The sequence below is a fragment of the Oryctolagus cuniculus genome, chromosome 2 (assembly GCF_964237555.1).
Source record: "Oryctolagus cuniculus chromosome 2, mOryCun1.1, whole genome shotgun sequence".
NCBI lineage: Eukaryota > Metazoa > Chordata > Mammalia > Lagomorpha > Leporidae > Oryctolagus > Oryctolagus cuniculus.
The window spans coordinates 117,011,138-117,034,295 of record NC_091433.1 but is presented as its reverse complement, the minus strand read 5'-3'; the positions used below and the strand labels follow the sequence as shown (position 1 = coordinate 117,034,295).

Genomic DNA, 23,158 nt, shown 5'->3' with positions numbered 1-23,158 from the left:
TGCCTGGAAAGGGTGCATTGGAGACTTGTGCCTGCCACCCATATGGGAAACCCAGATGGAGTTCTGGACTCCTGGCTTTGGCGTAGTCCAGCCCTGGTCCTTGTGAGAATTTGGGGAGTGAGCCAGAGGATGAAAATCTATCTATTTCTCTTTCTTCCCTTCTCAGTAACTGTCTTTCAAATAAATAAATATTTGAAACAATGTAGAGATTCCCTTGCAGATTAGCAAGTACTTTTGTCTTTATATCTGTTGCATGATGTTTTTGTTTGTGGCAGAAGTTGCCATTCCAGGTATATATTGTGAACTGTTTACAACTCTAAAACAACTTAGGATTTTCTTTTGTTTTGCAGTATGTCTTGAAGCCCACATTCACAAAGCAGCAAATTGCAAACTTGGACAAGCAAGCCAAATTGTCCCGGGCCTATGATGGTACCACTTACCTGCCGGGGATCGTGGGGCTGAATAACATAAAGGCCAACGATTATGCCAATGCTGTCCTGCAGGTAGGTTCCAGATGTGAATGGTGAGGAGGACACAGTAACCTGGGAACTGCCTGAGTATCAGACAGGAAATCCCTCCCTCCCTGTGGTCAGTGGGCCCAGATTCCGAGTCTTGCTGAGGACTCCGCTTGAGTTTTGTGCAGCAAACAGCATTTCTCTGTGTCTACACAGAGGGCTGCTGTGAGTGGTGAGGCTTTAGGTGGGGGGAGATTCCCAGCCTCTGGAACTTCCAGGGAAAGAGGGATAGAGTCGGTATTGCCTGGCAGTATCAAATAAGAAACATACTAGATGCCTTTTTTTTTTGACAGGCAGAGTGGACAGAGAGAGAGACAGAGAGAAAGGTCTTCCTTTTGCCGTTGGTTCACCCTCCAATGGCCGCCACGGCTGGTGTGCTGCGGCCAGGGCACTGCGCTGATCTGAAGGCAGGAGCCAGGTGCTTCTCCTGGTCTCCCATGGGGTGCAGGGCCCAAGCACTTGGGCCATCCTCCGCTGCCTTCCCAGGCCACAGCAGAGAGCTGGCCTGGAAGAGGGGCAACTGGGACAGAATCTGGCGCCCCGACCGGGACTAGAACCCAGTGTGGCGGCGCTGCAAGGCGGAGGATTAGCCTAGTGAGCCGCGGCGCCGGCCTAGATGCCTTTTTTTAAAATGATGTATTGTACTGGTTGTCTGGTTCCTTATTCCTCCCCTGTGCTTATACCCCAAAAAGGAAAAGCAGAATGCTCAGTTGTCCTTTTTTTTTTTTGACAGGCAGAGTGGACAGAGAGAGAGACAGAGAGAAAGGTCTTCCTTATTTTGCCGTTGGTTCACCCTCCAATGGCCGCCACTGCTGGCGCGCTGCGGCCGGCGCACTGCGCTGATCCGATGGCAGGAGCCAGGTGCTTCTCCTTCTCCTGGTCTCCCATGGGGTGCAGGGCCCAAGCACTTGGGCCATCCTCCACTGCACTCCCTGGCCACAGCAGAGAGCTGGCCTGGAAGAGGGGCAACCAGGACAGAATCTGGCGCCCCGACCAGGACTAGAACCTGGTGTGCCGGTGCCGCTAGGTGGAGGATTAGCCTATTGAGCTGTGGCGCCGGCCGAGTTGTTCTATTTTCTATTTAAAAGCTTTTTTTTTTATTCTGTGAATATCGTGTAAACATTATAGAAAAAATAGGAAATCTTGATAAGTATAGGTTAAAAATATCATTTTTCCAAGAAAAAATTGATTTAAAAAATTGCAAGCAAAACCATAGGCTTATTGACCAAAAATGTATAAATTATGAAGTGAAAGCTTCTGTCCACTGGTTCACTCCCCAGTTGTCCGCAATTGCTGGAGCTGGACTGATCTGAAGCCAGGAGCCAGAAGCTTCCTCTGGGTCTCCCATGTGCATGCAGGGACCCGAGGACTTGGGCCATCTTCTACTGCTTTCCCGGGCCATAGTAGAGAGCTGGATCAAAATTGGAGCGGCCGGGACTCGAACTGGCGCCCATATGGGATTGCCGGCACTGCAGGCAGCAGCTTTACCGGCTACACCACAGTGCCAGCCCCTGAAATTAATATTCTTGTGCAGCATTCTTAATCATAATCTCATGTTCATTTTATTGATGAGTTATAATCAATAGAACCTAATAGTTTAACCATCAACCCCCCCCCCCTTTTTTTTTAATTACTTATTTAAGAGAGGCAGAGATAGAAATCTTCCTTCTGCTGGTTCACTCTCTAAATGGCTGCAGTGGCTGGGGCTGGGCCAGAATGTAGCCAGGAACCTAGAACACCATCTAGGTGGCATGGAGCCAGGCACTTGGGCCATCTTCTACTGCTTTCCCAGGAACATTAACAGGGAGCTGGGTTGGGAGTGGAGTGGCCGGGGTGCACACTGGTACCCATATGGGATGCCAGCATTGCAAGCAGCAGTTAAACCTACTGCACCACAACACCAGCCCCCTTTTTAAAATATTTATTTGTTTGTTTGTTTTAAAGGCAGAGTGAGAGAGAGAGAGATCTTCCACCACTGGCTTACTGCCCAAATACCCACAAGAGCCAGAGATAGGCCAGGTTGAAGCCAGTAGCTAGGAACTCCATCCAGGTCTCCCACATGAGTAACAGGTACTCAGGTATTTGAGCCATCATCTGCTGTCTCCCAGGTATATGTTAGCAAGAAGCAGGAAAGGAAGTAAAATAGCTGGGACTTGAACCAGGCATTCTTAGAATGGGATGTGGGCATCCCCAGTGGCAGCTTAATGCACTGAACCATAATGCCTGCCCTAAACTTACTGTTTTTTTTTTTTTTTAAACATTTCAAAAAAAGATTTATTTATTTGAAAGGCAGAGTTATGGGGGGCTAAAAAGGGAGAGACAGAGAAGGGGGGGATCTTCTATCCTCTGATTCACTTCCCAAATGATCGCAACAGCCAGAGCTAGGCTGATCCTGTGCCAGGAACCAGGAGCTTCCTGTGGGTCTTCCACGTGGATGCAGGAGCCCAAGCACTTGGGCTGTTCTCTGCTGCTTTCCTAGGTGCATTGGCAGGGAGCTGGATTGGACGTGGAGCAACTGGGATTTGAGCTGGTACCCATATGGGATTCCGGTTCTGCAGGCAGCAGCTTTACCCGATATGCCACAGTGCAGGCCCTTAAACTTGCCTTTAAAAAAAAATAAATTATTATTGTTTTGTATGAAAGAAAGAGCTATCTGCTCGTTCACTCTCCAAATGTCCCCAACTGCCAGAGCTGGACCACGCTAAAGCCAAGAACCTGGAACGCCTTGTGGTCCCCCATGTATATAGCAAGGACCCAAGTATTTGAGCCATCATCTTTTGCCTGTCGGGGTGCACATCAGCAGGAAGCTGGATTGAAGCAGTGTTGCTAGGACTTGGACCAGGCACTCTGATTTGGGATGCTGGCATCCCAGGTGGCAGTTAGTGCTACCTCTGCCATGAGCTTTTTGAAGTACCCCTGTTTCAGCCTTTTTCTGTTGTATATGTTGCAGATGTTTTCTCCCATTTCTTATTTGGCCTTTAGACTTTTTTAAATGGCATTTTCCCATATAGAATTGGGTAAAATATTGTAATGCTGTGTCTGTTAGATTTGATACCTACCTGGATATCATGCCTAGTCCCTAGACAGGTCAAATTCTTGGGTGAAAAGGGTCTTTTCAAATTCCTTCTCTTACAGCCTCTCGTGGCTTTGTGAAAGCTGTTACAGGGTGGAGTGAGAGGATTAGGATATGGTCAGGCCAGTAGTCTGGCTTTCTGATGAGTTTTGGCTCCTGTAGGAAGGTTTCTATTTATAAAAGTAAGCAGATGAACAAATTCTCTGTGATGACGTTTCTGCTAAAATAGAGTGGAAAGCTGCTGTCATCCCTCTGGAGCCTGGACAGTTCCTCCCTGAGGATGCCTGCTGCTATTCGTATTGTTGCTGAAGTCAGAGAGCAAGTTTCTCCATAAATGGGTAACGGAGATTGAGGATAAACTTTATCTGTTTTTGAGAGTAATCCTTTTCTGGTGATGGTTCCTTGTTTCATTAGCTGGGGTCAGTTGGTAGAGGCTTCCCCAGTCCTACTGGTGGTGGTGCTTTGTGTCCTGAGTTGTCTTCCCAGATACCTGGTTTGTTGTGTCCAGTGGAACACAGTATCCTCTGTTCTCAGTGAATGGCCTTGCCTAGGGAACAGGCTTACAGTAAGTACTGTGCTGGTGAGGACTCAGGAACTTACCAAGAAGAACCTGTGGTGATGTTCCATTTTTATTTTGGATCTATTCTGTGGTCTCCATCCAATTTTAGAGCTCATACTAACGAGCATGTGTGGTGGTTTTGGTTTTGTTTTGTTTTGTTTTTTTTTAGATTTATTCATTTATTTGCAAGGCAGAGTTAGAGAGGGATATGTACTGATTTACTCCCCAAATGGCCACAATGGTCACAGCTGGGCCAATCTGAATCTAGGAGCCAGGAGTTTCTTCCAAGTCTTCCACATGGGTGCAGGGGCCCAAGCACTTGGGCCATCTTCTGCTGCTTTCCCAGGCACATTAGCAAGGAGCTAGATTGGAAGTGGAGCAGCTGGGACTTGAACCAGTGTCCATATGGAATGTTAGTGCCTCAGGCAATGGCTTTACCTACTGTGCCACAGCATGTGTTTTCTAATTGACTCATGTGTTTATCTTCCTCTTTTTTGCTTAATGAGGTCTGATTTATTTTTGATCTTTTAAACTTTTGACCATTTTCCATCATAACAGAGTATATTTTTATTTTTGAGAAAGAGAAAAAACTCCCATTTGCTGGTTCATTCCCCAAATGCCTGCAACAGCCAGGCCTTGGCTGGGTCAGGAGCCAGGAACTTAATCCAGATCTCTCACATGGTGACAGGGACCCAGCTACCTGAGCCGTCATCTGCTGCCTCCCAGGTCTGTTTTAGCAAGAAGCTGGAGTCAGGAATTGGAGATGAGAATCTAACCCATGCATAGGACATGGGTGTCATAACCACTAGGCTAAATGCCCATTCCTGCCTTCACTTTTATTTACAGTTAGGTGGATTTATTGCAAGAAAGCATCAAATTTTATTAAGACAATTGTCATTTTTTAAAAATATGTAGTAAATCAAAATAGATGGTGAAAAGGTGGCAGGCATGCGGCACTGTGAGTTGCTGTCACTTGGAGCACCTGCCTCCCATGGTGGAGTGCCTGGATTGAGTCCTGGCTCCTCTGCTTCTGGTCTAGCTTCCTGCTGATGCCCCTGGGAGGCAGCATTTGATGGCCCAAGTGCTTTTGTGCCATCCATGTAGGAGACCTAGGTGGAGTTTCTTCAGCCTGGCCTACCTGCGGCTGTTGGAAGCATTTGGGAATGAACCAGTAGATGGAAGATGTCTCTCTCTGCCCCCCTCTTTCTCTCTGTCACTCTGCTTTTAAGGAAAAAGAAAAAGAAAAAAACAAGATGGTGAAGAAAGTATTTGGATTTCTAGCCTTCAGCACCTTGTGAATTTAAGTATTGTCTAAGACATAATCAAAGTGGGAAAGAAAGGATTTTTTTTAAAAGATTAATTTTACTTATTTGAAAGACAGAGTTACAGAGGGAGGTAGAGATAGAGAGAGAGGTCTTCCATTCACTGTTTCACTCCCCAGATGGCTGCTACAGCAGGAGCTATGCCATTCTGAAGCCAGGAGCTTCTTCTGTGTCTCCCACGTGGGTGCAGGGACCCAAGGATTTAGCCATCTTCTGCTATCCCAGGCCATAGCAGAGAGCTGGATCAGAAGAGGAGCAGCTGGGATTAGAACTGGCACCCATAAGGGATGCTGGCACTTCAGACCAGGGCTTTAACCCACTGCACCACAGCGCCGGCCCCAAAGAAAGGATATTATTAAATAAATTGTTCAATGCTTGGAGATTTGAATACCTTTTTACAAATTCCTTTGTGATACCCACATCAGCACAGTCTTCATAGAACTGTGCTTCCTACCAGATTCAGTGGGAAGGATGTTCTGAATAGGATTCTCCAGAGGGCTTTGGATTAATTGGAATATTCTATTTGCAGGCACTATCTAATGTTCCTCCTCTCCGGAATTACTTCTTGGAAGAAGACAATTATAAGAACATCAAGCGACCTCCAGGGGATATCATGTTCTTATTGGTCCAGCGTTTTGGGGAGCTGATGAGAAAGCTCTGGAATCCCCGAAATTTCAAGGCACATGTCTCTCCCCACGAGATGCTTCAGGCTGTTGTCCTTTGCAGCAAGAAGACTTTTCAGATCACCAAACAAGGTAAAAACGGTCACTCCTGTTGCTTTGACAACAAAACTAGTTTAATGAACAAATTTATTCACTTTTTTTTTTTTTAAAGATTCATTTATTTATTTGAGAGGTAAAGTTACAGACAAAGAGAGGGAGAGACAGAGAGAAAGGTCTTCCATCTGCTGGTTCATTCCCTAAATGGCCTCAACGGCTGGAGCTGAGCCAATCTGAAGCCAGGAGCTTCTTCTGGGTCTCCCACACTGGTACAGGGGCCCAAGGACTTGGGCCATTTTCTGCCTTCCCAGGCCATAGCTAGAGCTGGATCAGAAGTGGAGCAGCCAGGACTTGAACAGGAGCCCATATGCGATGTTGGCACTGCAGGGGGCCGCTTTACCTGCTACGCCACAGCACTGACCCCTATTTTCACTTTTAATAGTGAATCTTGATAGTAGCCAAATGAGTGACTGATGTACAGCATGGTTAGGTTCCTCACTTCTCTCTGATTGAACTAAGCAATACATTTATTTGGATGCAAAAATATTTGAAATCTGTATGATGTTTTCATAATATGCATCATCTGTGAACTTTCTGAAGACCCTTTTTGTTATGGCATGGCTATTGATGGTGTTTGGGAGTTTACAAGATAGCAGTAAAATGTTCCTCTGAGAACACCTTGCCCTGTGACCAGGTGACAACCAAGCTGTGTAGGACCATTGAATTCCAACAGCTAGCATGGCTAGGGTATTAACCTTTTTTTTTTTTTTTTTAAGATTTATCTATTTATTTGAAAAGCAGAGTTACAGAGAGAGAGGGAGAGACAGAGAGAGGTCTGCCATACACTGGTTCACTCTCCAAACTGCCGCAGCAGCTAGGGTTGGGCCTGTCTGAAGCCAGGAGCTGCTTCTGGGTCTTGCACATGAGTACAGTGGTCTAAGCACTTGGGCCGTCCTCTGCTGCTTTCCCCTATGCATCAGCAGGGAGCTGGATCAGAAGTAGAGCAGCTAGGACTTGAACTGGCGTCCGTATGGGGTGCTGGCTCTGTAGTTGGCAGCTTAACTTGCCATGACGCAACACCTGGACCAGTTCTGTCCATAGTCCCGGCTTTTCATATTAAGGCTGCATCAGGTATGAAAGTTTTGTGGAGAGATTTTTTCTGAGCTGTTGATGGGCCAGCACTGCATTCACAGTGCTCCGTAGATGACTCCTGGCCTAAGGGTGGATGCTGGAGTTGCCCAGCTTTCGACAACACTGGAAAGCTAAAACATCATTGGTTGGAAAATCAGGGTGGCCAAAGAATAAGCTTACCCAGTTTCTCCTGTCACAGCATTGTTGGGCATGATAATTATGTTGTCACACAAACATAGTGTATATATCCCATAGAGTATATATCCCATAATTTCTTTATCCAGTCTTGTTGACAGGCATTTAGGTTGATTCCATGTCTAAGCTATTGTGAATTGAGCTGCAATAAACATGGAGGTGCAGATAGCTCTTTTATTTGTCGATTTTATTTCCCTTGGGTAAATTCCAAGGAGTGGGATGGCTGGGTCGTATGGTAGGGCTATATTCAGATTTCTGAGGTGTCTCCGAACTGTCTTCCATGGTGGCTTTAGCCAGTTTGCCTTCCCACAAACAGTGGATTCAGGTACCCTTTCCCCCACATCCTTACCGCATTTGTTGCTTGTTGGTTTTTGTATGAAAACCATTCTAACCCAGGTGAGGTGAAACCTCATTGTGGTTTGATTCGCGTTTCCCTGATGGCTAGTGATCCTGAACATGTGTCTGTTGGCCATTTGGATTCCCACTTTTGAAAAATGTCACTTTAGGCCGGCGCCGCGGCTCACTAGGCTAATCCTCTGCCTTGCGGCGCTGGCACACCGGGTTCTGGTCGCGGTCGGGGCGCCGGATTCTGTCCCGGTTGCCCCTCTTCCAGGCCAGCTCTCTGCTGTGGCCATGAATGCAGTGGAGGATGGCCCAAGTACTTGGGCCCTGCACCCCATGGGAGACCAGGAGAAGTACCTGGCTCCTGCCATCGGATCAGCGCGGTGCGCCGGCCGCAGCGCGCCAGCCGCGGCAGCCATTGGAGGGTGAACCAACAGCAAAGGAAGACCTTTCTCTCTGTCTCTCTCTTACTGTTCACTCTGCCTGTTAAAAAAAAAAAAAAAAAAAAAAAAAGAAAGAAAAAGAAAAATGTCACTTTAAGTCACTGGCCCATCTCTTAAGTAAGTTTGTTTTGTTGTTGTGGAATTTCTTGATCTCTTTTTAGATTCTGGTATTAATCCTTTATCAGTTGCATAATTTGCAAATAATTTCTCCCATTTGAGACAGGAATCTTTGTCAGCTAGAGAAAAGAACACAGAAGCCTGAGCTTACCCTGGAGAAGTTGTTGGTCATTGGTTTTGGCCGTCCCTGGGTAATGAGACTCAATTTGGGTTAGAGATGAAAATTGAACATGCTAGTGTGGCTCAGAGAGCCTGGTGAGAGAGGAAAGATTGGAAGAGCGACAGCTTGACCTTGAAGAGCGCCAGCAGTAAGTGTTCAGACAGGAGGATAAACAGGACCAGGGTGATGTGGCCAGAGAGGAAGGAGCAAATCCAGGAATGGAGTCACGGAGTCGTGGTGTGGGTTTCCTGAATGACTGCCAGCCTCAGTGTGTGCCACCTTTCCTTTTTTCCAGGCGATGGAGTCGACTTCCTGTCTTGGTTCCTGAATGCTCTGCACTCAGCTCTTGGGGGCACAAAGAAGAAAAAGAAGAGTAAGTCATGCTGCTTGTACAAAGAAGCTCTTGTTAGCTCCCTTTAAAAAACTTTGCAACTTTCCATTCTTTTGTTCTTAACTGTTTATCTTGTGGGGGCAGGGGGGGAGGGTATCTGTCGTACACACAGGCTAAATTTTCTTCCTGAATAGGCCTTATGTTAGTCTTTTTCATAATGTAATGAAATTCTTGAGGCAGGCCAACATTGTAAAAAAAATAAATTTTTTTAGCTCAGTTTTGGATGCTGAACACCCAGATATCATGTCACAGGCCCTGACGAGGGCCCCATAGTGGATGATAGGAATATATATATAAAGAATATTGATATAGGAGGCCAGAGAAAGGGAGACTCAAGGATCTGGCTCAGACTTTTGCAACATCTCATTTTGGGAAGAACTCTAGGAAGCCAGTGTTTCCTTCAAAGGTTAGTGCCTGATGACCTACCGCTGGGCCCTGCCTCTTTTTTTTTTTTTTTTTTTTTTTAAATATTTATTTATTTGAAAGTCAGTTACACAGAGAGAGAGGAGAGGCAAAGAGAGAGAGGTCTTCCATTCGATGGTTCACTCCCCAGTTGGCTGCAACGGCCGGAGCTGTGCCAATCTGAAGCCAGGAACCAGGAGTTTTTTCCGGGTCTCCCACGGAGGTGCAGGGGCCCAAGGACTTGGGCCATCTTCTACTGCTTTCCCAGGCCATAGCAGAGAGCTGGATCAGAAGTAGAGCAGCTGGGTCTTGAACCAGCGCCTATATCAAATGCCGGCGCTTCAATCCAGGGCGTTAACCCACTGAGCTACAGCGCTGGCCCCTGGGCCCTGCCTCTTAAAGGTCTCACCACTTCCCAGTACCACCACCCTGGGGACAAAATCTTTGACAAGTGAACCTTTAGGGGATGATGACATCTAAACCATAGTAGGCCCTTCTCCATGCTTTTGTTAGAATATAGTAATATTCCCAATAGTTTGTTGTTTTTTTTTTAACTTGAGATTTCGATAGGAGCAGATACACAGAGCTCCCATCCACTGGTTCATTCCTCAGAAGCCTCCAGCAGCAGTTTTCTGAAGCCAGGAGCCGGGAGCTCAGCCCAAGTCTCAGGTGCAGGTGGCAGGAACCCAGCTAGTTGTGTCATCACTGCTGCCTCCCGGCTGTGCATTAGCAGGAAGCTGGACCCAGGGATCAAATCAGGTTATCTAGTGTGGGACACGAGTGTCTATAATGGCAAATTAATTGCTAGGCCAAATACCCGCCCTCCCCAGTGGTATTTTTAATAAGCAGGGATATCTAGAAGACATTAAGTTAAGTGAAATAAGTCAGATATAGATAGATAAAAACTGTTCTCACTTATATGTGGAAGCTGAGAAAGCTGATCTCATAAACACAGAAAGCAAAGGTGGGTGTTTGACATATTAGTTAAAACATTGCTTGGGATGCTAGTGTTCCATATTGGAGTGCCTGGGTTCCAGTCTTGGCTCCACTTTTTTTAAATTAATTTATTTATTTGAAAGGCAGAGGCAGAGACTGGTTCAGCCCCTAAATGGCCACAATGGCTGGAGCTGACCAGGAGTCAGGAGCTTCTTCCAGGTCTTACATGTGGGTGCAGAGAGCCAGGCACTTTGGCCATCTTCCACTGCTTTCACAGGCACTTAGCAGGGAGCTGGATCAGAAGTGGAGCAGCTGGGACTCGAACATGCAGCCGTAGGGGATGTTGGCACTGCAGGTGGCAGCTTTATCTACACCACAGTGCTGGCCCCTTGGCTTCACTTTTGATTGCAGGTTCCTGCCAGTGTGTACCCTAGGAGGCAGCAGGTGATGGCTCAGGTACCTAGGTCCCTGCCACCCGTGTGGGAGACTTAGATTGAGTTTTGGGCTCGGCTGTCTCCCAACCTAGCTGTGGCTATTGTAGGCATTTGGGGAGTGAACCAGTGGGTGAGAGGTTTTTATGTCTCTGTCTCTCTGCTTTTTAAATAAAAATTAAAACAAAAAAATTCTCTTCAAAAAACTGGGGGAGGGTGGGTACTGTGGTGCTTGGGACACTTGCATCCTGTATTCCAGAGTACCCGGGTTTGGGTCTTGGCCACTCCACTACTGATTGCGCCTGGGAGGCAGCGGATGATGACTCAAGTACTGAGTTCCTGACACTCATCAGAGACGCAGATGGAGTTCCTGGCTCAGACTGGCTGTTGTGGACATATGGGAGTGAAGCAGCTGATAGAAGATCTCTTTGTCTTCCAAATAAATAACAATGGATACACATTAAAATAAGTGGGGGGTGGGCATCTGATGCAGTGATTAAGATGCTACTTGGAACACCCACATCCCATATCAGAGTGCCTGGTTCAAGTCCCCCGGCTGCTTCCAATCCAGCTTCCTGCTAATATGCACCCTGAAAGACAGCAGGTGATGGCCTAAGTGCTTGGATCCATGCCACCTATGTGGGAGATCTGGATTCCTGGCTTCAGCCTAGTGAAGCTCTAATTGTTGTGGGCATTGGGCAGTGAACCATTGGATAGAAGATTTCTTTTTGTCTTTGTGTCTGTCCATCACTCTACCTTTCAGATTAAAAGAAAGCAGAAGGCAGAATGGTGGTTACCAGAGGAGGGAAAGAGGTCAGGAGGGTGGAGAGAGGATGTTAGTACACACAGGGATATCATTGGATATGAATAGTAACTTTTAATGTTCTCTAGCCTGGTAGAGTAACAGGTTGAGAGCATTGCATTGTATATTGCAAAATAACTAGCAGAGGGTTTTGAGTATTTCCAAAGAAATGCTAAGTGTTTGAGGTAATGGATATGCCAGTCACCCTGATGTGATAGTATACATTGTGTATGTGTATTGAGGTATTATGGTGTACCCCATAAATATGTACAATTGTGTGTCAAAACTAAAAACAAATGAAATTGTGCCCTAGAAATCCTGACAAATTTTCTCTTTTTTTTTTTTTTTTTTTTTGACAGGCAGAATGGACAGTGAGAGAGAGAGGGAGAAAGGTCTTCCTTTTGCCATTGGTTCACCCTCCAATGGCCACCACGGCTGGCGCGCTGTGGCCGGCGCAGCGCGCCAATCTGATGGCAGGAGCCAGATACTTCTCCTGGTCTCCCATGGGGTGCAGGGCCCAAGCACCTGGGCCATCCTCCACTGCACTCCCTGGCCACAGCAGAGAGCTGGCCTGGAAGAGGGGCAACCGGGACAGAATCTGGCGCCCCGACCGGGACTAGAACCTGGTGTGCCAGCGCCACAAGGTGGAGGATTAGCCTAGTGAGCCGCGGCGCCGGCCTAAATCCTGACCCATTTTCAAGCTATGGGGCTGGACAGTGTGTTGTAAACTCCTAGTCTATGATTTGTTTATTTTTGTTTTGAAAGGCAGAGTTAGTTAGAAGGAGAGACAGAGAGATCTTCATCCACTCGTTCCTTCCCCAAATGGCCACAATGGCTAGGGCTGGGTCAGGCCAAAGCCAGGAGTGAGAAGCCAGAAGCTTCATCTACATCACCCACATGGGTGGCAGGGGCCCAAGTACTTGGGCCACCTGCTGCTTTCCCAGGTTCATTAGCAGGGAGCTATCGCTCCCCGTCTTCGTGGAGGAACGACACAGGACCCTGTGCTGTTCTTTCGTCTGCTCGGCCCTCCCCGGGTTAGCTGCTGGTTCTTCCCGGGTTGGTTACCGACCCTTCCACCTCCGTGGAAGGGCGGTTCCCCCTAGCCACTTTCCCCACTTCTGCAGGGGAGCGGCACACCGCCGGCCGGCTCTCTCCGGGGCTGCACAGGTGTTCCTTCAGATAGATGTTCCCCTTAGATGTTCCTGGTGCATGTTGTCTCTCTCCTCCTTTATAGTCCTCTTCCACCAATCCCAACTCTGCTACCCACACGCCGAGTACGCTGCTCTCCTCCAATCAGGAGCAGGTCCTGCTGCTTATTGGTTGAACTGGAGGCAGCTGTGTAGAAGCTGTTTCTCCCTTCTCAGCGTCATATTGTGGGAGAGCAGATGCATAGAATAAGTCTTAATTCCAATAACTTAGTCTAGTCTGAGTTGCTCCCCACAGGAGCTGGATCAGAAGTGGAGCAGCTGGCACTCGAACTCCTTCCCATATGGAATGGCAGCATTGCAGGCAGCAGCTTAACCAGCTGTACCACCATGCCAGCCCCTCATGTCTTCTGTGTTCCAGTGGCCTTGATGGTAGCTTAATGTGGGGCTGTGGCCTGGGGCTCTTTCTGTTAAATGACTCTGCCGCCTCCAGCAGGTGTTTTCAACCTGTGCTTACCCTGTGAGTTCTCTGAACCTGAGTCCTGGCAGGATTCTAGAACATGATTGTGCTTTCTGTCTCAATGCTTCATTTGCCTTTTGGTCCATCTCCAAGTCTGTCGTTTTTCTTTGGCTCCCTTGGCATGTGGTTATGGGAAGTTCCTTGACTATACCTTCTTTTGCTTGTGAATTTTTTGTGATCCCTGTATGTCCAGGCTCTATAAATCATTCACGTCAAACGTACTTACTCTTTGTCTTATTGGCCAGGCCCTGTGTTGTGAAGGAGACATGAAATAGTTATTTACACAAATAATTGTAAAAGTAACTGATGGTGGCCGACGCTGCGGCTCACTAGGCTAATCCTCCGCCTTGCGGCGCTGGCACACCGGGTTCTAGTCCCGGTCAGGGCGCCGGATTCTGTCCCGGTTGCCCCTCTTCCAGGCCAGCTCTCTGCTGTGGCCAGGGAGTGCAGTGGAGGATGGCCCAAGTGCTTGGGCCCTGCACCCCATGGGAGACCAGGAGAAGTACCTGGCTCCTGCCATCAGATTGGCGTGGTGCACCTGCTGCAGTGCGCCGGCCGCGGCAGCCATTGGAGGGTGAACCAACAGCAAAAGGAAGACCTTTCTCTCTGTCTCTCTCTCTCACTGTCCTCTGCCTGTCAAAAAAATAAAAAAAAATAAAAAAAATAAAATAAATAAAATAAAAGTAACTGATGGTGTATGTTACAGAGAGAAACCCGTGTTTAGTGAGAGTTTGGATCTTGTACTAGAAGATGGTGGTTTATTTCAGAGATTCAGGAGTTGGAAAGATATTTGTGATTTGCTTTCCAACCTCACAGACCTGTATTTTGCTTTCTGTTTGTGCAGCTATTGTGACTGATGTTTTCCAGGGGTCCATGCGGATCTTTACCAAAAAGCTTCCCCATCCTGATCTGGTGAGTGGATTGAATCTGGTTTGGACTGGTTTATGGTGTCTGAGAGGACTTAGGGGAGCCAGAGAGATGCTTAGAGAACTGGCAAGCCTCCTCCCCAACCCCGACCCCGAGCAGGCTCTGCAGAGCCTGCCACGTGCCAGCACACTGCATGCTGGGTGTTTGTGGTTGGGCGTGGGCTGCTGGTTTGATGGCCACCAAGTGGTGCTAGTGTATTTTTTTCAGGAATCTCAGCTAAGCTTTCTAGATACTCTGAGAGGTTTTTAGGTAGCAAAATCTCTCAGAAGGAAACCCTTTGGTTCCCGAGTTAGTCCTCAGGTGGTGCTGCAGTATGCAAAGCTGCCCAGTCGCTGGGGCACCTCTCTTCCTTGCAGTTGGCTGAGGGGAAAGTGTCAGGGCAGCAGCCGCATTGTTTCCCTCCGTTGGCTCATGGCTCAGAGCTGCTCACAGCCTCCCCTCCTTTCTTCTCACCCACCTTCAGCCAGCTGAGGAGAAAGAGCAGCTGCTGCATAATGATGAGTACCAGGAGACGATGGTAGAGTCCACATTCATGTACCTGACGCTCGACCTTCCCACTGCCCCCCTCTACAAGGATGAGAAGGAGCAGCTCATTATCCCTCAGGTGCCGCTCTTCAACATCCTGGCCAAGTTCAACGGCATCACTGAGAAGGTAGGCCATTCGCGCTTCGGCCCTGCTAATAAAACCGTTCATCATTTTTTTTTGGCCTTGGGAGTTACCACATGTGTGTGATAAAGTTATATCTGTTATAAAGTATATCATCTTTATGAAGCCTCCTAGACCACCTGGTGTTTCCAGCTGGTCAACCCCAGCTCTTAAGTGTCCCTCCTGTCCTTTTCTTACAAGGGTTGTTCAGAAAGTTCATGGAAATGTGTTATGCACAGACTACCCATCAATTTCAAAATTTTTTGTGGGGCCGGCGCTGTGGCATAGTGGGTAAAGCCACTGCCTGCAGTGCTGGCATCCCATATGGGTGCTGGTTCGAGTCCCGGCTGCTCCACTTCTGATCCAGCTCTCTGCTATGACCTGGGAAAGCAGTAGAAGATGGCCCAAATCCTTGGGCCCCTGCTCCCACATGGGAGACCTGGAGGAGGCTCCTGGTTCCTGGCTTTGGATTGGCGCAGCTCCGGCTGATGCGGCCAACTGGGGTGTGAATCAGCGGATGGAAGACCTCTCTCTCTCTCTCTCTCTCTGCCACTCTGCTGCTCTGTCTCTCCTTCTCTCTCTGTGTAACTCTGATTTTCAAATAAATAAATCTTAAAAAAAAATTTTTTTTTTTTTGTACCGTAAGAAACTCACTTTTCATTTCAGATTTTCCATGAACTTTTTGAAGTGTCTGCATACATCCCTTTAAGCTTTCTGCTGCCTCTGGGTAGCATAGAGAAAGGAAGGGTAGTTAAGACAGTAGAAACTGAGAAAAGTAGGAAAAACACCTGTCTTCTAAAAAATGTTACAAAGTTAATATTAAAGTGAAAAAATAGGGGCCAGCAGTGGATAAAGCCATGGCCTGCAGTGCTGGCATCCCACATGGGTGCCGGTTCGAGTCCCAGCTACTCCACTTCTGATGCAGCTCCGTGCTAATGTGCCTGGGAAAGCAGCAGAAGATGACCCAAGTACCTGGGCCTCTGCGCCCATGTGGGAGATCTGGAAGAAGCTCCTGGTTCCTGGCTTTGGCCTGGCACAGCCCTGGCCATTGTGGCCATTTGAGGGGTAAACCAGCAGATGGAAGATCTCTCTCTCTTCCCTCTTCTTTCTCTCTGTAACTGTGTCTTTCAAATACATAAATAAATCTTTTAAAAAAGTGAAATAGAATTAAAACATAATAAAATGAAATAATGTGTTCTTACTGTAATACTGCTCTTTATCAAGTTAAAGGTTTCTTTTTATCTGCTTAGTTAGCTGTTTCTTGATTTCTTATTTTAATTCCCCGCCTTTAGTTATTTATTTTGAATTTTAAAATAACCTTTTTTTCATTTTGGGCAGTGAGTGGTCATCCAGTCTCAGAGTTCTTGGAACTGCTTTTTGGTATCAGCAGCCTGGGTGACATTGAACACATTGAAGTGCCTTGTCTTGCTCAGGGCCGGCACTTGCCCACGGTTGCTGATCTGGACGTCCCTGAAGCAGGGGACAGTCCATGGGGAGAGGCAGCCCCATGTACCTCTGGAGTTTCTGTCTGACAGCTGGAAGAATGAGGCCTTCTGTCAGATACCACTGACTCCTGCTTTTCTTACCAACTTACTAGATTTTATTTTAGTAGCTGTTCAGAAAATTGAAAAGTAAAACTTTTTAAAAAATATTTACTCAAAAACATTTTATTAGTACATTTTTCTTTGATTGCTATGGCCATTTAATAATTTCCCCTAGTTTTTCTGGTAAGCAGGCCTGTGGACCTTGTCATGTTAGAAGTGGCTGGTTCACTCCCCAAATGGCTGTAACGGCCAGAGCTGGGCAGATCTGAGCTAGGAGCCAAGAACTTCTGGGTCTCCCATGCAGATGAAGGGGCCCAAGCGCTTGGGCCATTTTCCACTGCTTTCCCAGGCCATCAGCAGGGAGTGGGATTGGAAGTGGAGCAGCCAGGCTCTAGGCGGTGCCCATACAGGATGCCAGTGCCGCAGGCAGATGCTTAACCTACTTTGCCACAGATGTTTTTTGCCCTGGATTTTTTTTTAACCTTTTTTTCCCCCAAGATTTATTTATTTATTCAAAAGGCAGAGTTAGAGAGAAAGAGAGGGAGAGAGAGAGAGAGGGAGGGAGGGAGGGAGGGAGGGAGGATTCTTCTATCTACTGGCTTTTTTCCCCAAATGGCCACAACGGCTGGAGCTGGGCCAATCTGGAGCCAGGAGCCATGAGCATCTTCCAGGTCTCCCACATGGGTGTAGGGGCCCAAGGACTTGGGCCATCTTCTACTGCTTTCCCAGGTCATAGCAGAGAGCTGGATCAGAAGTAGAGCAGGCAGTACTTGAACCGGTGCTCATATGGGATGCTGGCATTGCAGGTGGAGGCTTTACCTGCTACCCTATAGTGCCAGCCCCAGAATTGGACTTTTTGCTTGATATTTTATGAGGTTATCTTCCACATAGTTTTGGAGTATGCATATCCTAATTTCAAATTAAAATGTTTCCCTGGGAAACTTTGGGATCTGGAGAGGGGTCTGTTGTTCCCTCTGCAGCCTATCTGCTCCAGAGAAAGATGCCGTCACTGGTATTTTCTGTCGGGTTTGATTAGTTTTTCACTCCTGTCTGTTTTTACTAGGAATAAGAATTTAGGTTAAGGAAGGATAAACTCTTGTTCACCACTGTTAAGCCCTTGCGTCTGGCCATATACCCTGGGTCCTTCTCAGCCCACCTCCTTGTTTACTGGGAGGCCCTCAGTAAATGCAGCGTGTCAGACGGCATTTGGCCCTTTGGATCCTTTGAGAAGGAAGGAGTGCTGGGATACTCTGATGACAGGATCCTCACTGCTGTGAAAGGATGTTTCTCCTTAGTTTTAATTAAGTGAGCCTTGTGTGGTTTGAATTCTGTAGCTTTTAATAAATCCTCTTCCTGCTTAGTTTTTTTTTTTTTTTTTTTGACAGGCAGAGTGGATAGCGAGAGAGAGAGACAGAGAGAAAGGTCTTCCTTTGCCGTTGGTTCACCCTCCAATGGCCGCCGCGGCCGGTGCACTGCGGCCGGCGCACCGTGCTGATCCGATGGCAGGAGCCAGGAGCCAGGTGCTTCTCCTGGTCTCCCATGGGGTGCAGGGCCCAAGCACCTGGGCCATCCTCCACTGCACTCCCTGGCCACAGCAGAGAGCTGGCCTGGAAGAGGGGCAGCCGGGACAGAATCCGGCGCCCCGACCGGGACTAGAACCCGGTGTGCCGGCGCCGCTAGGCGGAGGATTAGCCTAGTGAGCCGCGGCGCCGGCCCTTCCTGCTTAGTTTTTGTTTTCCTTGTAGAAATTGACCCTCACATTCCACAGTTGAAATAACTTATTTTTTTTTTTTTAAGTTTTTTTCTGTTTATTTGAAAGAGTAACAGAGGGGAAGGACAGACAGATCAATCTTTGTTCATTGGTTCACTCTCCAAATGGCTGCATTGGCTGGAACCTGTCCAGGACAAAGCTGAGATCCCAGAACTCTGCTAAAGGCTCCCACCATGGGTGGCAGAGGCCCAGGTATTTGGACCATCTTCTGCTGTCTTCCTAGGCACATTAGCAAGAAGCAGGATCTGAATTGGAGCGTCTGAGACTCAAACTGCCACTCTGTTATGGGATGTAGTCTCAAGCTGCATCTTAGCCTGCTGCACTACTCCAGTTGAAGTTTTTTTTTTTTTTTTTTTTTAATTTATTTATTTGAAAGGCAGAATTGGATCTTCCATCTGCTAATTTACTCTCCAAATGGCCCCAACAGCCAGAGCTGGACCAGGCTGGAGCCAAGAGCCGGGCGCTTCATCCAGGGGTCTTCCATGTGGTTGGGCCATCTAGCACTGCTTTTCCCATAGGAAGCTGAAAATGGAGGAGCCAGCACTCGAACTGGCACCCAGATGGGATGCTAGCATCTCAAGTGATAGCTTTACCTGCTACGCTGTAACACCAGCCCCAGTTGAAGTCTTTTAATCAGCATTAGCCAGAGTACTGATTCTAAGCCTCATTTGTGGTTTCTGGGGCCAGGTGTCTTCTGAATTCTAGGTGTGAAGCAAAATTATATTCAACAACTTATTCTCCTGCTTCAGTACCTATTTTGATACTATTAAACTCCAGCACTAATTTGATAATTTTTCTTTTCTATTTCTAGGAATATAAGACTTACAAGGAGAATTTTCTGAAGCGCTTCCAGCTCACCAAGCTGCCTCCATATCTCATCTTTTGTATCAAGAGATTCACGAAGAACAACTTCTTTGTGGAGAAGAATCCAACGATCGTCAACTTCCCTATTACGTGAGTCATGTCCTGCTTTCTCGCTCTTCAGGGCAGTGAGCTTGGCTTTCTTTCTACACCACTATTAATTGTTGTAGTTGGGGTTGATAAGGCATAGAGCCTAGTTACACTACATCAGTTAAGGTTTTTTTGGAAGTATACATATCTCAGGAACTCTAAAGATAGACATTTTTTTGAAAACTTTTATTTTTTAGTCTTTTTTGGAATTTCACAAAGTAGTTTGGAAGTTATAGTGGACAAATGCTTAATTCCTCTTTTCTTTATCCCGCTGTCCCCTTTGATTTCACAGCTCCCTCAACTGTACCAGGACTACTAGTTTTCTCCTTTGAAAATAGTTCCAGTTCTGAGTTGTGTGCAGTGTTAAAGAGAGTGGTTGTCTACCATTAAGAGGCCTGAGTTAAGGGGTGTCCTAGTGGTGGGACCTCGGGTTGGTCATTTGCGTGTTTTCTGCATGTGTTCTCTCTTGGATGACATGAAAGGCCTGGACTAGCTGAGCCTGCAGGGTGCTTCCAGGTAGAACAGTTTTACTTCCAGATTCCATGATGGCTGTAAGGGGTGACAAGAGGAAGTCTGTAATGAGGGCTTAAGGAGAATTTATTTTTTCTCTTTTCCCATACCTGTCTGTTCTTCACTAGCATCTTGTTAGTATGACAAGTAGAGTGGAATGGGGGGCATGGTGGCTAGCTCTCTGCTCCGAGAGGGACCACAGAGGTACTTACTTTGAAAGACTGAGTCAGGCTTTTCAGAGCTGGCCCCTTGTGGATTGCCACAGGGCAACCATGTCTGTTCCTGGTAGGGAGGAACAGTGTGTGTGTGTGTCTGTGTGTGTGTGCGCGCGCCAGTGTGCCATTAGCTGTTCCTGGTAGGAAGGAGCAGTCCTTATATGTATATGTGTATGTGTGGTGGGGGGCATTAGCTGCTGCCTTCCAAGGCACATTAGCAGGAAGCTGGATTGGAAGCAGAGCAGCTGGGACTTGAACTGGCACTCTGATACAGGATGCTGGCATTGCACATAGTGGCTTAACCTGCTGTGCCACAGAGCCAGCCCTGTGGGCTGTTGGCTCCAGGCGGTTTCAGAGGCAGCAGGGCTGTGGTACGCATGGCAGTTGCTACTCAGTCACTGCGGAAATTGTCTTACCCCACTAGGTTCTTTACTTCTGGGCTTGGGCTGTGACTGTTTCCCTACCAGTTGTATTTGGCTTTTTGGTAACTTTCATTTCAGTAGTTTGTCCTTCAGAAAGCTTGCTTTGGAGAAGTTAAGAAGAGGACAGTGAGGGTAGGCATTTGGCCTGGTAGTTAAGAAGCTGGTTGGAACACTCAAATCCCACATTAGTGTACATGGGTTCAACTCCTGGCCCCTGGCTCCAGCTCCCTCCTGATACAGAACCCAGGGAGCAATGGGGATGACTCAAGCAATTTGATTCCTGCTACTTCATAGCAGACCTAGATTGAGTTCCTGGCCCCTAGCTTTGATGCCTGGCCATGTCCTGGCCATTGCAGGCATTTAGGGAATGAACTAGTATCTGTCTCTACCTCTCAAACAAATTGAAAAAGAAAAAGTTAACTCTTAACTAGTTAGCCTTTCAGAGAATATCAAACTGTGTGGCAAATTCTGGAAACCTGCGGTTTATTACTTCATGCTCTGTAATACTTTCAGAGTTGCATGTTTCTAGATTGTCCAGATGTCCTTACTTGAAAAGGACCCTTATAATTCTTCATTTTTCAGTCTGATTTATCACATTTAGGGTGGCTACGTGCCCTGTAATGATTTGCAGATAGGATTTTTTGAGGTCTTGTTTAAAGATTCACTCTGATCTACATAGTCATCCTCTAAAATGTACTGTTCTGGTTGAGAAATGAACACAGTTACTCCGTTGCCTGTTTTCTGAAACCAAGTGACTAAACATGTACTCATCCTCTCTGGCCAGACAGTTCTGGCTCGGTTATGAATTTTCGAGTATAAATGCTTCTGAAGACTTGTGTGGGGCTCAGTGAGACAGATCCAGACAGCTGCTCTTCCTGCGGAGGGCAAGAGAGCATGAGAAATGCCAGAGCAGCCTACGAGCAGGGGTGGCTATTTTGAGCTCGTGTGGATGTCTTAGGATGCAGAACAGAATTATCTTTTACAGTGAATATTCATTGAAACTTCATTGTTACATATGGAACAGTGTGCATCACATCAAATATCTACCTCCAACACATAGAAATCAGAACAGGATCCTGTTTCTTTTGCACTGTTTGGTTCCAGATCTGTTTCCTAGTCTGAAAACCCTGAATAAATTCCCCTGTTGTGCTTAAGCTTCCTTGGGTACATTTATGTTATTTAAATATTTGCTACTTCCTTGACTAAAAGAAAAACAAGGAAGCGAGATCTCAAAAAATAAATAAATCTGAATGGTCTGCCTGGTTTATCATACTGAGATCGTTACAGTAGTGACATAAGGTATCCCTCCTCATAGTGTTCAGGCGCTGGTAACCTAAGGCCAAAGACCAGATGCTGACTGAATTCCCAAGTAGGACGGGGTGAGACAGTTTCCACCAGTTAGCCTCACTTAATCAGCACTGTGTCTCAGCAGACACAGTGACTCTCATTCTCTTAGAAGAGACTTGGGTTGCATAACCTGCTTATGCTCAACTCTAAAACAGAGCCAGGGTTCCAGTTCATGTTGGAGTGAGTCCAGGGCCTGCACTTTGACTCCCAGACAAGCTCCATCTATGTCTATCTGTCTGTCCATCTCGCTAAGAGGCAGAGAGAGAGTGAGCTCCCATCTGCTGGTTCATTCCCTAAATGTTCTATAATGGCTGGTGCTGCGACAGGCCAAAGCCAGGAATTCAGTCCATGTCTTCCACATGGATAGCACGAATCCAGCCCCTTGAGCTATCATTGTTGCCTGCCAGCATATGTGTTAGTAGGAAGCTGGAGTTAGGAAGTGAGAGATGGGTATCAAATGCAGATACTTCATATTGGGTGTTTTCACCACTAGGCCAAACACCGCCCTCCCATCCCATAGACATGCTTTTAAAAAAATGTATATAGAGGGCCGGCGTGTGGGGCAGCAGGTTAAAGCCCTGGCCTGAAGCATCAGCATCCCATATGGATACCGGTTCGAGACCCAGCTGCTCCTCTTCTGATCCAGCTCTCTGCTATGGCCTGGGATAGCAGTAGAAGATGGCCCAAGTCCCTGGGCCCCTGCACCTGCATGGGAGCCCCAGAAGAAGCTCCTGACTCCTGGCTTTGATTCGGCGCAGCACCGGCCTTTGTGGCTAATTGGGGAGTGAACCAGCAGAAGGGAGACCTCTTTCTCCCTCTCTCTCTCTCTTCCTCTCCTTCTCTCTCTCTCTTTCTCCCTCTCTTTCTCTCTGCCTCTCCTTCTCTCTCTCTATAACTCTGACTTTCAAATAAATAAATAAATAAATCTTTAAATATATGTATATATGTGTGTATATATATTTGAAAGACACAGTGACAGAGAGAAATCTTCTATCTGCTGATTCATTCCATAAAGTGCTGCAAAGACTGGGTCTGGGCCAGGCTGAAGCCAGGAGCCAGGAACTCCATCCTGGCTTCCTGTGTGGGTGGCAGGGACCCAAGTGCTTCAGCCATTGTCTGCTGCTTCCCAGCTACGTTAGCAGGAACTGGGTCAAAAGGTGGAGTAGCCAGGATTTGAACCTTTCCTCCGATACAGGCTTAGCACTGTGTCATGGTGCCTGCTTTTTGTTGGTTTGTTTAATTGTATGGCACATAGCCATACAATTCTTTTTTTTTTTTTTTTTTTTTTAAGATTTATTTATATTTATTTGATGAGAGTTACAGAGAAGGTAGAGACAGAGAGAGGTCTTCCATCCGCTGGTTCACTCCCCAAATGGAGTGGAGCTGATCTGAAGCCGGGAGCTTCTTCTGGGTCTCCCACATAGGTGCAGGGGCCCAAGGACTTGGGCCATCCTCCACTGCTTTCCCAGGTCCATTAGAAGGGTGCTGGATTGGAAGTGGAACAGCCAGGACTCGAACCAGCACCCATATGGGATGCTGGTGCTGCAAACTGGGGCTTTAACCCGCTGCACCACAGCACCATCCCCAACATCACGATGCCTGCTTTTAAAGGTGCTTTCCTC

At 47.2% G+C, this 23,158-nt stretch overlaps 1 protein-coding gene across 1 annotated transcript in view; it reads left to right on the top strand.

Moving 5' to 3' along the window:
• USP39 (ubiquitin specific peptidase 39) overlaps positions 1-23,158 on the top strand; it is a 36,522-nt gene that overhangs the window by 7,711 nt on the left and 5,653 nt on the right. The window contains exons 5-10 of the mRNA XM_002709668.5: positions 351-503; positions 5,999-6,224; positions 8,872-8,949; positions 14,048-14,115; positions 14,594-14,782; positions 18,903-19,045. Coding sequence (XP_002709714.1) covers positions 351-503; positions 5,999-6,224; positions 8,872-8,949; positions 14,048-14,115; positions 14,594-14,782; positions 18,903-19,045 — 857 coding nt within the window. The remainder of the gene's footprint in view (positions 1-350; positions 504-5,998; positions 6,225-8,871; positions 8,950-14,047; positions 14,116-14,593; positions 14,783-18,902; positions 19,046-23,158) is intronic.